The following is a 13,307-nucleotide window of genomic DNA, read 5'->3' as shown; positions in this document are numbered from 1 at the left end:
TTACTTAATAGCTGCCAATTAAAAGTGGCGTTTTTTCGCACGAATGTAAACATCACGTTTATTATTCAGTCGAACCCTCACGACCGGACATCGTTTAATTAGCGGGAATGTGAATTTAAAAATATTGGGATAATCCTCTCCACACAGGCTGTTCTAAATCACACACCATGATTTCAAACAATGATAACTATCTGAACGATTTCGTCCAAAAACTCCACCGTTAAAAAAACACTTAAAATTTGCCTTCAGCTCTTCTTATGTTTGTTATTAATATCCATTTACCTTCATTTCTTAAAATATTTCTCACGTGGTAAATAATTTAAATTTGGCCTATCAATCGATAATCTTAAATGAATTTCCTCGATATTTTTTTGGCTTTGTATAAATGTAATAATTCATAATAAGCTTTTGATGTTTTGATTGACTTTCTTCAATTACTTCAATTAATTTTAAAATCATTATCTAATAATTCAATAGAAATAAAAATTGCACTTATGGCACATACATTGCTGGAGTAATTATTCCTCCCAAACCAGATGTTGGTAATAATGCTGTAAATGTTAAAAAAAATTACTTTAAAAAAATATTTTTTGTTTTTATGGCATTATTTTTTCGAAATGTCTTCTTCAGCATATTCCATTTATTTTCTTTAAATTTTAACTTACTAAAAAGTTACCTAAAAAATCAGGACAAAATACTTTAAAAAACTAACTGTTTTCAAAGGATCTTACCAGCCATAATTCCTTAAGTCCTGTTTATTGAAAATATTTTCAATATCACTTTAACCATTCGTTATATTTTGAGTTATTTACCATTCTTTTGAAAAATCCGGTACCTACGTATATTTAGATATTTTAGAATGATCTTTGAGCCCTTGCAAGACAAACCTTAAATGTTTACTTTAGATCTTCCACAAATGAAAACAAATTAATAAACTCCAAAAGAATTTTTTTCTAAATTCTTAGTCTTTTTCAAAAATCAGTGACTCAGCCATTTTAAAATATTTCAAAATATTACTTAAACCTGAGTAAAAAAAACCTAAGATCAAAATTTCCAAGTTTTATAAAAAAAATTAATTATTTTTTATTTGCACCATCCTCTTCAATATCAATAACTCGGCCTTTCGTGTGGCATTCGTAAAAACACTTAAAAAAAGATTTTTTAAAAGTCTGGCTTTCACAGGAAAAACCTTAGGTACTTACGTCAGTTTCATAAAAATTATAAAAAATTAACAAACACATTTTTTTTAAATTGCCCCATCCTTTTCAAAAATCAGTAACTCGGCTAATTTTAAATATTTTGAAATGGTAACTGGGCTTTCCCAAGAAAATCCTTAAATCTTTACATGTTTTTTTCATTTCACAACTGTAAGAATAAGCCTCAAAATTTTTAGGTTTTAGAAGAGTTAATAAAACTGTCATTTTTAAATATCTTAAAATACATGGTATTTAGATCTTCACAGGAAAAACCTTAAATCTTTACTTTGGCTTTATCAAAATTGGAAAATATTAACAAACTCCATTTTTTTCTAATATTCCCATCCTCTTCAAACATCGTTAAGTCGGTTATTTTTTAATATTTTGAAATAGTATTTGAGCTTTCCCAAGAAAATCCTAAGATTTTTACTTGTTTTTTTTTTTAAATTGAAAGAAATAACCCTAAAATTTTTTATGTTTTGAAAGATGTTTTTTTGTATATGCACCATTATCTTCAAAATCAATAACTCGGCCTTATTTTAATTTTAAAATGCTATTTGGGTGTTTAAAAGCTTTAGATCTTAACTTTGGTTTTATCAGAAATAAAATATATTGAGAAACCCCATTTTTTTTTCAAAATGCTCCATTTTCTTAAAAAAAAGATAAACTCGGCCATTTTTATATATTTTAAAGTAAATGGAATTAGGGTCTTCACAAGAAAAATCTTAGATCTTTCATATGTTTTTTTTTTCAAAACTGGAAAACATAACCCTCAAAATTTTTAAGAGATAATTTTTTATTTTTTTGTGTGTAATATGCACCAACTTCTCCAAAATCAGTAACATGACATTTTTTTATTTTGAAATAGTATTCGGGCCTTTGCAGGAGAAACCTTAAATCTTTACTTTAGTTTTATCAAAATTGGAAAATATTAACAAACCCCATTTTTTTCAAATCTTCCCATCCGCTTCAAAAATCGGTAACTCGCCCCTTTTTTAATTTAAAATAAAATTAAGGCTTTCGTAAAAAAAACCTTAGGTCTTTACCTCGATTTTATCAAAATTGGAAAATATTAACTAACCCCAATTCTTTTAAACTGTCCCATCCTTTTCAAAAATCGGTAACTCGGCATTTTTTTCTATTTTAAAATGGTCACAGGAAAAATCTTAGATCTTTATTACGATTTTTCAAAATTGGAACAAACAAATAACACAACCCAAAATTTAGGACTACCAGTTTTGAGTCTAAAAGTTTCAATATTTCGATGAAACAAAAATGCAACAAAAACGTAGCTTTTTGAAATAACAAAATTGATACTCATTTCCGGTAACCGGAAGTGTGGCCATCTTGAAATATTTTTGTAAGCAGAACCTAAGAAACTGTGGTTATTATGGAAAATTGTTGATGAAAAGTTGAAATCGTTCAATCAATGTGTGATTGAGTCGGAACAGCCTGTATAAAAAATCCAAATCTGTTTAATTACCGTAAATGCGACGACAATTAAGTTCGATTTTTGCGATTATGAGTCACGACTAATCCCAAACAAAACAAAGCGAGTCGAATGGAATAACAAATAAATAAGTCATCAGTATGTTAATATTGATAGTGAGGCAACGTCTCGGTGTCAAAGGTTAAATGTAGACAAAAGAGAGCAGATCGTCGAAAATTGGTGAAGAGAAGCACTGAGAGGTCAACAGGTTATCGGTGTTTAATTCGTGATCGAGTCCGGGTCCTACCCCAAATCCACCTGTTCGGGGGTGACTCACCTTTTTGCCCAGAGTGGAGGCCTCCTCACTGCCCCTGATGAACCGCTCGAACTTGAAACTGTTGGACCTATAGAGCTCATTATCACATCTTTTGCTGCAAAACCGCCTTGTGATCGCCCTCGACTTGCAGGATTTACAGTCTTTTACCGATTCCCAATCAATATTAAATAGTCCGCGTGTTTTTTTACTCTCCTGACTAGACCTCCGTCGCGATTTGCTCCTGCGGCGGCGGCGTATTTTCGTTTTTTCCTCACTAGCGGTCTGCTCTTGGACCTTTATCTCAGATTGAGTTCTTTTCGAAAGCCCCACGCGTTTTAACACTCTGTCCATTTCCACGGTGTGCTCTCTACTGTCGTAAAAGCGCGACGAGATGCGCAACGCTCGCGCACTCAGCTGCTTTCGATTTAGGGTAAATGCAAATTAACAACCCTTAACAGCACGTGTCTTTGACAGATTTTAGATAAACCGGTGCTGACTCACTCATTGGGGAGCCAAGCCAACTGAAGCACACCCTAGGTCAGGGCACCGTCATCCTTCGACTTCTCCACTTATTAACATTTTTGCATTTTCTTTGCTTTTTACAAATCTTAGCATTTTTCTTATTTCTCAATATGTGAGGCGCCAAGATAAAGAACATCATTTGAAACAGTTCTGCTATCACAAATGGCACTAACTACTTTTTTTCAACGAGTGAGCTAACAATTACTTATAAGTAAATAAAATTTAATAATTTTCAAGTACAAAATCAAAAATGTGACTTTATTTTTGAACACGAAATCTTTTTTTTTCATATTTTTACTGTTCGTACATTTTGAAACATAAATTAATACGATAAAAAATAATAAATTGTTTGTAATTTTTATTTAATAATTTATTATGTTGTTTATTATGCCGTCAAATTAATTATTTTTTATTTTATAATGTTGTAAATCGATGATAAGAATCTAAATTAGTCCACTTTTTGTAATAAATATTTGGCATGTAATACTTTCGCTACGACTCACTGGTTGAAATAAAAAATTAATTAATTTTTTTCGTACGCCACTGGTAAGTGGACAAACGAGGTGGTTACAAAATGCGACCATGATTGCACGATTGTATAGATGGTGGCCTATAGTAAATTGAAATTTAAAATTGAACCAATGTATTGATTTTTGGTTTGCTGTAGACGAAAAAACAAAAATTTGGTTATTAAAACACGAATTTATAAAGAATAAATAATTTATTCTAATGAAACTCAGGGAACAAAAACAATGAACTAATGAACATGAAACAAGTACAAAATAAATAATAACTAAATTGCAAATTCGGTAGTTTGGACGGTTAAACTACGGAAAAAACGTAAGCCTGGGTTATTAGTTGCAGAAACACATCCTATAGCAGGCGAAGTTGAAATATGATTTAGAAAAAAAAATCATATGAAAATATTTTATTTACATGGTAAACGAAGTAACAGATAAAATTTATATTAAAAAAATGCTACTGGTTCCTACGCTACAAAATTATCATAATACAAGTAAAGAAATCCGGTTCAGGTTTGTAAGTGATGGAGTTTCGTTTGAAGTATATTTGGCAACAAAATTTCTAGTAATAGTCAAACCAGAAATTAATAATAGAACTTAGAAGATTTATTTGAATAAATGTTTACTATATACATATACATAGTAACATTACAACTACATCTGTGTGAAAAAAATGCCAAAGTATAACAACACTACTAGAAACAATTGCTAAAAAATTACATAGAAAAGTAATTCTACAAACATTTTGTACAGATACATAATTGATTTTGCCAGAGAGCCAAAATGTTAAGTAGCAATAAGGAATTTAATTGAGTGTTGAAGCTCAATGCATAATAAATTTATTAAATACTGATTTGTAATCTGTTCAAATATCACAGGCAAGGGAATAAACATGTTTCCAAGGAAATCAACACAAAATCGTTTACGAAACACCACTTGAAAAATGTCAGATCTCAAAAAAGTGTTACAATGTTATTATCTAAATCCAGAATGTTTATCTAAAGTACATCCCCTACCCTGGACATTTCACATTGATATAACTATCTATTATATATAATGATCATTGAAGAAATAAATAATTATATACGAAAAATAGAGCAGATATTTCAAATAATTACCACTTTTGTTGGAATATTTTAAACGCTGCTTAATTTAATTGACTAGAAAGACGCCAAATTAAAAAATTCTCAATAACCAAAGAAAACTTTTTGAATGAGCAAAAAGTGATCAAACAATTCAAAATACCTATTCTAATGCCAACAGGATCGAAACGTTCAACACGCGGTTTAAAACGTCGACCATACCTCAACTAAACAAGAGTTCATAACAAAAATACGAAGATAAAACACAAAACATTCCAAAAAAAAATGGTCAAATTAACAACAAAAAGGGTGTACTGAACGAGTCCGGCATGCATCGACGTTCTAAAAGCACGCACTAATGACAAAAATAAAAATCATTTGTGTAACTAGCGCATAGTACATAGTAGTTTCACTTTTCTGCATAGTACTTATTAATTTACACTTTAGGAACAATTTTTATATAAAACAACACATTTGTTACTTTTACAAAACACTTCAGTTCGTGGACTTTCACAGATTGTAAAAGTTATAGCCCCACAGGTTCGCCCAGTCCTAGCTGTTCCTCTGCCGCTTATTTGACATTATGTTAGGTAAAACGCCCCCCAACATGTACTTCAGCTGAGGCATGAAGTCGATCACATTTCGCACTTGAACTAAAGGTACCACGTCGTTTATGCTCTGGCACTTGCCAGACTCCATCAGCACGTGGGTTTGGGAACTGCAACAAACGACCGCAATTAACTTCATGTTTAATCTATAAAACAAATGTTAAAAAAAGAATAATATTTTTGCTTACGGGTTAGGATCCTAAAATTTAGCTTTGGCACTGGTCAACTGAAAAACTGTGCTTTTATAAATTTTCGATCCTTACCTGTAAGCAAAAACATTTTTGTCTTTTTTAGTGCATCTTTTTATTTTTTGCTTTCAGTCTTTACTTATTCTAATCGTATTTTTCACAGAGCTGCAGTTTCACTTGTTGTAACACCATTATTTTGCCAACTTGTGCACTTGTTTAGCGGTGTGTTGTAGAAATCAACTGATAACATTTGACAGCACGTCCTAACCTCTATTCTCTGTCTGTCATCAAAGATAAATAAATTTAAAACAATTAGCGACATTTCTTTGTAACAAAGCGCAACGAAAATAACTAGGTACATCTCGTAAGTGAGTGAACAGTGCGGTTTTTACACACGTACCGTGTACACTGACTGTGTAGGTTAGTATAAAACGTGATATGTACAAATCGAACACCTTTTTTAATCTAATAACTTTAACAATTTAACCGTTTAAGGAACAATTAACTATATAGAATTGTGCTGTTACGTAGATTACGTAAGTATGCGAAATTTCAATTCATTCGAACAGGAACAGACAAGGCGTTTTGTGGGCCGCCGGGAGCCACGGTACTGTCCCTCACCGGATATTTCCGCGACTTACTTGTTGGGTTTGTACAGGTCGATGCCTAGCACTTTCATGACTCTTTGACATGATTGCACTGGTATATTGTTAAAAAAGTTCACTGTGAGATCAGGTAGAGTCACCAGAAGTTCGGAGTAAACATATGGCTTCATATTAATACACGGTAGTAGTTTCCCTTCAACTAGCGCCTTTTGCATTTTATATGGAATGTGGTTGCTGCCAGTCGGAGGTTCGGGAATTGATATTAGCTTGCAGTTGACGTCGTCTAAGCACATTTGGCCGTTGGACATCGAGTGTTGCTCCTCGGCGAAGGTCGTGGGAGGCTGGGTCCGAGATGACTGTTGATGGGCTGGTTGCTGGTTGATCAGAATTGACTGCCGGTTGCTGACGTTGTAGTTATTTTGCAAGTCCCTAAAAATGTAGAACTCTATCAATTAAATTTTGTGCTAGTTGTTGGGCCGTAAACTATTATGAAGAAACTAACCGTGTGGCCGTATTTTGGTTCATGGCGTCCATATGCATCCTCGCTTGTTGCTGTTGCCTTAAGAATGTGGGCGAAAGCACACCACCATTCGCCAGAAATTGCCTAATGGGAATCATTGGAGGTGGTTGCGAGTCGTCCTGCTCTTCCTGGTGGTAATTGATTTGGTTAAGGTTGGGCTGTTCTCCGGTTAACATATAATTCGGCGTTGCGTTCGTCTGGGCGTTCGTATAGTGTAAGTTCGGTTGCCTATAAGCAAAAAAACGAAGGTATTATTTTGCGGTTTGCGCGGTGTGGATCATTTTTTAAGACTTCGACATGCAAATTTTTCTACAAAAATCTAGTACAGTCCAGTACAAACATTTGACACATTGAGAACTCACCAATCTTCCTTCCCATAAGTAGGATAACTAATAAGACACATTTTTTATTAGTTTATTTAAAGGAAAAGCCTCTCCTCGAGAACTGTACATTTTGCGAGGCTCAACTATCGGATTTTTTTGTTCACATAGTAATTTTATCTTTCTTTAAGTCAGATTACACCGCCATACCCTTTTCATGTTAAATTCTTTTCTTGTATCAAGTTCCGTAATAACTTCCGGACAAATGAATTTCATTTTTTCCCACTAACTAATTCACGACTCATTCAGATAAACTAGTACATATATTATGCTGCAAGTTTTATGAGACACATTCAAGACGAGATATCATATGGCAAAAAAATAATAATAATTTCGAAATTAGGGAATTTTGTGGCAAATGTATTCTGAAAATGTCCAAAATATTTAGCAGTGTACCTCTTAACGACGTCGGGCTTTTGTGGAAAATACGCGGAATTTAAAAAATGACCTAAGATCTCAAATTACTTACTTGCACTGGCTTTTGAAGCTATGTTTGTACATTACTTGAAAGGTGTTCGAAGGGACTACATATTAGGGATGGTACCAAAGCCTCTAAAGGGTTCATATTTTATTCATTTGATTAAATTATGCATTTGACACTGATAGTTTTCAGAAAATTGTCAAAAATATTGCAATTTTTGTACATAACCAAAGTAGAAAAAAATAATTAATAATTTTGTTTCCTTACGGTGGCAAAATTTCTTACACACCATCCCCACTTACTAATGAATGCATTTTACAAATATTATCACGTTCATTACACAATAAAATCGACTCGACAGTCAACTGTTCTGATAAATTTAATATCTTAAATTTTTTGGCTTCCAAAAATTAGAAAAACAACCAAACAATTTAACTAAATTCCCGCCAAAACACTTATCTTTCAGCGTGTTGAATTGTTATCTTTTATTTTTACAAATCAGACCAGAAGCTTAATAAAAACAATGCTCAGTCGAACAAACATCTCGTGAATACAGTGGAACTCGGTCACAACGAGCACTCAAGACACTTCAGAACTTGTTCATTATATCCAATCGTTCGTTCTAACTGTACCAACCTCGTATTTATGGAGTAATTTTCAAGCTAAATAAATTCTAAAGTTTGGAATCGATACACGAAATAAAATACAGTGGAGACCGGTTATAACGAGATCAGAAAATGCATTAAATTAGTTCGTTATGCCCAAGTAAATGAAAAAAAAAACAGCATAAATCCTTTAGGTAAAAGTAATAGGTATACTGTGTGAATTTTATAGTTGTACAATCATTGTAAGGAGTGAACGTAGATCTCAAATGAAGTAAAAAAACTTACATTATACGAATATTTATAGATTCTGCCGGCGAATAAATTTGGCATCGACAAATTTTTTAACAAATCTGATCTCTGAGCTTAGTTCCTCAAAATCTATCACATTGAGTTAAAATCAGCAAAAACAGCCACAGAAAAAACAAGTCCTAAGAAAAAACTATAAAACGTTAGAATTTTGCATCGATTTTTTTTTGACAAAGATTCCGCCTATTATTCATGTAAACTTTAAAAAACAGTACTCTAAAGACGTAAACCTAGTTAATATTGCGTTTTTGACGAATTTCTAGACGCTGAAGTAGAAATTTATTATCTCAAAAAATAGTAAATTTCGGATAAAGCAGGTTGATTTCTTTTGACTTTTTTTGAGCGCAACTATACATTGAGCTTATGGAAAGATTTTCGGTGCTAGAAAAATAGTATGTTATACCCGGAAATTCGTTATAACCAGACTCCACTGTATTAATCACAATACAAGTTAAGTTATTTTGGCTTCTTTTGAGGGTTAGTATTAAACTATGAAATTTTAAAATGGTATATGTGCATTAGAAAAAGAAAGCTTAAATCTTTCATTTGGTGTTTTAAATTTCGAAAAAAAAGATCGCTAATCCCAAAATTTTAATATCACGTTTGGAAAATTTCAAGTAGCCATAACACATTTTTTTCAAATTAAATACCCAATTTTTTCGTTACTAAATAAAAAAGAATTTAAATCAGCGTCAAGTCCATATCATTAGCCATTCCATTTTAACAGACGGGTCACAAATTTTTACATTTTTCATTTTTTTTCGAACAGTATCAATAGAAGTGAATTTTTCTTTATAGGAACTTAGTACCAGTCAAATTGTCTGCAACCCACAATTTTGAAGTTTAAAATAAAAGCAGGAAAAAGAAATACAAACTGACGACGAAGGGGACACAAAAAACTCGCATTTTATTGGTAAAAAATTTTGTTAATTTAAAAGGTACTACTTCCCAACTATTTTTGAAGTAAAAGGTGGAACCTGTTGAAACTTTTGTAACCGCAAAACCGACAAATAAGGCAATAAGCAACGACTTTTGTTTAATTTACTTTTTGTTTAGACATGACGGACAAAACAAAAAAATCTTGTATGTGAAAAGAGCTCTAAAAAAATTATTCAGACAGGTTTCAATTATTAAAGACAATATTAAAATTAGACAGTTTGGTTTTGTTTAACATTTTGTTTGCGATAACGGACGGAACATCAAAAATTATAAAGATAAAAAAATAATATTACTATTCAATTTTATTACCGATTTCCATTTTCTAATCTACCGGAAACTAAAAAAATACTCTTTAAAAAATATTCAACAGTTGCATTACGTTAGTATTTTGTTATCGCATAAAAGGGCTAGTATGTAAATTTTATAATTCAATAAATTACTTCACTTTCTCAAAAAATCTTTTGTGACAAAATACATTAATTTCGTGGTCAGGTTTCATTTTTCCTGGAATGGCGGCTAATATATGTGTTTTCAAATTAAAAAATCTCCCATTATTTTGTGTGCCCATGTCTGTCGGAATCTGCATTCTCGAAAATGTTTATTGTTTCCTAGAACGTAACAAAAGATGCACGTGTGTACTACAACCGAGTTGTGGAGCGCTTTCGCGCCAAAACACTGGACTCAGGAGCAAGCGAAATAGCTGAATAGTTATTTAGGAAAATTGTTAACAAAAATAAAAATTTTACATGAGATATAGATTTTTTTTCTTAATTGCCCTCATAAGTAAAATTTTCACGTAACTTGAAATTTAACTGTAGAGATCGATGAAAGCTTCTTAACATTTTTTTAAAACAAAAAACTTTGATTTATTGAGTGTTGATTATCATTTTTTATGAAAATTGAATGGTGGCTAAGTTATGACTGTTACGAGAATAAATTAAACACGGAACAAATTTCCTTAATCCTCTCAACAGTCGTAGGATCACACGTTTTAAAAAAAACAACAATTTGTGGCTGCTTCATTTATTTCATGTTTTTCAACCAAAACATTTGAAATTTAAAAGTAAAAATGAATTATATTATGTTGTGTTTACAACAATTTTAATTTTTTTTGAATGAAAACTAGAGTAAGGATGTTTCAAGAATGAATTACAAAAGGCACAAAACTTGTTCAATTCTTGCAATGTAAGTAAACATCAACAATCTGAGTATAACAGTCGTGTTTATGGTGGTACATTTCTGAAAATGTCAACAACTCTTTGTGAGTGCTTCAGTGAATGCTTTAGCATCATAGAATTTAACAATAAGAGGAAAATATTTCGAATAAATTGACTACATGTTATAATTGTTGATCAGGTGGTGACTTACGCCTGTGTTGTGGGTACAAGCGGCGGCGGTGGTCCCTGAGTAATGTTCGAGTAGTAATTAGGCGACCTCATATGCCTATTCCCTGCTGCCGCGGGATAGGTGGTCCTGATGGGGGCTCCGGGAGTGCGGGATTGCGGGGGATGATAGGGATGCTGTCCCGCCATGCCGTAGGAGGAGTAGGTGTGCACTGTGTGCATCTGGCTGTTGGCGGCCGGGGGCTTCGGCTGCGTCAGACTGACAGCCCTAGGACTGGGGATCGAGTGGGCAACTGGGGGGGCTGCCGGCTGACGCGTCCACTGGATGATCTGCGATTGGTTCCGCGTATTCCCGCTTATTAACAACTGGGAATCGACACTTTTCTTCGGCCAGTAGTCCTCGAACAGGGTCCCCGGGGGGAAATAATTTTTAATATCGTTTAAACTAATCACCGAACAGGAATCGTGCGAGAAAAGTTCGTTCCGAATTCCTTGTACTTTACAACAGAATTTTAAATAGGATAAGTCCCAGCCTTCGAGTTTGTTGGCTCGTAGCTTGAGGTTGTCCGTCTCGCCCTCGAAGTAGAACAAGGGGACGTATTTTTGGTCGTTATACACCGTGTAGGGCACCACTGATTCTTTGTTAATTCGGATGAAGCCGCTGCGTCCTAAAGAATCCGTTTCACCGTTTACTAACTTCGTGTAGCACGAACAGAGGAAGTTGTAGAACTCCACAGCATCACTCAGTCTTACGATCAGATCCCGAGGGGTGAACTGTTCTTTACCGAAGTGGTAGTCACAGTGTCGCATGTTGATTTCGTTGAGGAGCCGGCCCTCGGGCTCCGTGATGTAGTAGCTCCTAATGCAGGTGCAGTTGTAGATGTCCTGGTGCAAGTAGTTCAGGTATTTGTTGAGGGCCTTCATCTCCACCATCCGCACAGCGCAGTACTTCTCGCCGTTGCGGTTGATGTAGGGGATGGGGTTCTTGCCGATGGTCTCCCAGCCGAACCGCCCCCGCACGGAGTCCTCGTCGATGCTCTTCCCGGTCTCCTGGCAGTTGGTGGCCTGGAGGGTGTTGTTTTGCTTCTTCTTGTCGTTCATCATGGAGGAGAGGATGAGGTTCTGGCCCAGGCCCACATGGGCCTTCTGCTGGTTCACTGCCATCCGATTTTTGCTCGCTTCTTTGATCTTGTCGGCGAGGGCCTGAATTTCGGCCTCGTCGTGCCGTTCCTGCTTCACGTTCATTTTGACAAGTTGACAACTCTCCAAACAAAAGACTAGATCGTGCAACCCATTTTCGTTCGATTGATGTTTACCAAGAGTGAGGTTAAGGCGGGTTTGTATTTTCCCTGGTTATGTTTTAGCGGCCATAGCGCCATCAAAATGGAACACTCGGTGTTAAACTCTCTTGCCGAACCGAATTCATGCGAAAACTACGGGACCTAACCCAAATTCGCCACAACACACTGTACCAGATTTTTCACCCCGTCTAACGCAATTTAACTTTAGTTTAAAAACATTGGAAGCCAGGGTTTTCTTCACACACACTTAACACCACTGCACTCATATTAGTACACGAAACGTTCGAAAGCGGGGTACAGCTAGATGGCATCAAAAATAACTAACCTAACGACAACTCACGGCGAAATAACGTACTAAAAACGCACTGACATCTTGCGGGAAAATCCGCAAACACACCACCGCCATCTTTAACCGATCAACCCACAACCGGTTATAACACGAACAACATGCACTAACTTAAGTTGATCAAATCTCCCAACAGGGGGGTCAAAAAAACCAATCTGTGCGTTACAACCGGTTGATCAGAAAAAGATGCGATAAGACCTGCAAAAACACATTTTTTTGACATAAATACGTGGCAAGCATTGCGCAACCGTATGGTTGCGAACCTGACTTTCTCCTCGCTTAGTCGCTAGATGGCGCACCCGTCGTAACATAATTTATGGTTGTTTTTTTTCCAACATGGCTTCCGCTAGATATGGACGAATCAGAGCGTCGCTTTTGGTATTTTGTAATGACGGCTAGTCAACGTATTAGTGACGTCACCGTTGTAATCGAGACGATCGTTTTTTTTCCTCCATACTATGTCTGGTTAATAACCCGCACTATATTTGTTACTTAATCATTTTACTGATAGAAAATTTGTTGATTTTTTCGAATAAATAACAATTAACCGTTGATTACTGAGACCTCTGATTTACTGTACTTTCGCATAAAACGGCAAAATCAGTGGCGTACACTGCGACGTTACTGGTCACTAAATAATTATGATAAGTTGCAACAACAGCTTATTTCATGTAAATAA

General features: G+C 34.6%; 2 protein-coding genes across 3 annotated transcripts in view; both read right to left on the bottom strand.

Annotated features, from left to right (window-relative positions):
* Positions 1-3,324, bottom strand: part of hwt (heavyweight) — a 63,640-nt gene extending 60,316 nt beyond the window's left edge. Inside the window, exon 1 of the mRNA XM_064359337.1 lies at positions 2,963-3,324. Within this exon, the coding sequence (XP_064215407.1) occupies positions 2,963-3,292 (330 nt within the window). The 5' untranslated portion in view covers positions 3,293-3,324. The remainder of the gene's footprint in view (positions 1-2,962) is intronic.
* An 841-nt stretch (positions 3,325-4,165) lies between these two features.
* LOC660279 (uncharacterized protein) lies at positions 4,166-13,152 on the bottom strand. Of its 2 annotated transcripts, XM_015980713.2 has the most exons (5): positions 11,007-13,152; positions 7,350-7,376; positions 6,970-7,215; positions 6,504-6,896; positions 4,166-5,784 (listed from the first exon to the last, which is right to left on the bottom strand). In XM_015980713.2, exons 1-5 carry the CDS (start codon positions 12,224-12,226, stop codon positions 5,619-5,621), a joined length of 2,052 nt encoding a protein of 683 aa, XP_015836199.2. In that variant the 5' UTR covers positions 12,227-13,152; the 3' UTR covers positions 4,166-5,618. The 2 variants fall into 2 exon arrangements, with proteins under 2 accessions (XP_015836199.2, XP_008200717.2); XM_008202495.3 differs by lacking the exon at positions 7,350-7,376 and having other exon boundaries at positions 11,007-13,073.
* Between the last annotated feature and the right edge of the window lie 155 nt (positions 13,153-13,307).

Source organism: Tribolium castaneum, chromosome 10 (genome assembly GCF_031307605.1).
Source record: "Tribolium castaneum strain GA2 chromosome 10, icTriCast1.1, whole genome shotgun sequence".
In the NCBI taxonomy this organism is placed as follows: Eukaryota; Metazoa; Arthropoda; class Insecta; order Coleoptera; family Tenebrionidae; genus Tribolium; species Tribolium castaneum.
The sequence above is the reverse complement of the archived record's forward strand: the minus strand, read 5'-3'. Positions and strand labels throughout refer to the sequence as shown.

Bases quoted from the DNA above. Each gene is read 5' to 3' on its own strand.
- LOC660279 (XM_015980713.2), bottom strand. From the start codon at position 12,226: ATGAACGTGAAGCAGGAACGGCACGACGAGGCCGAAATTCAGGCCCTC. The intron at 7,377-11,006 runs GTAAGTCACCAC...GTGTCTTATTAG, and splicing joins CTTGTACCCACAACACAGGC to TTATCCTACTTATGGGAAGG. The intron at 5,785-6,503 runs GTAAGTCGCGGA...CGTTTGTTGCAG, and splicing joins GACCTGTACAAACCCAACAA to TTCCCAAACCCACGTGCTGA.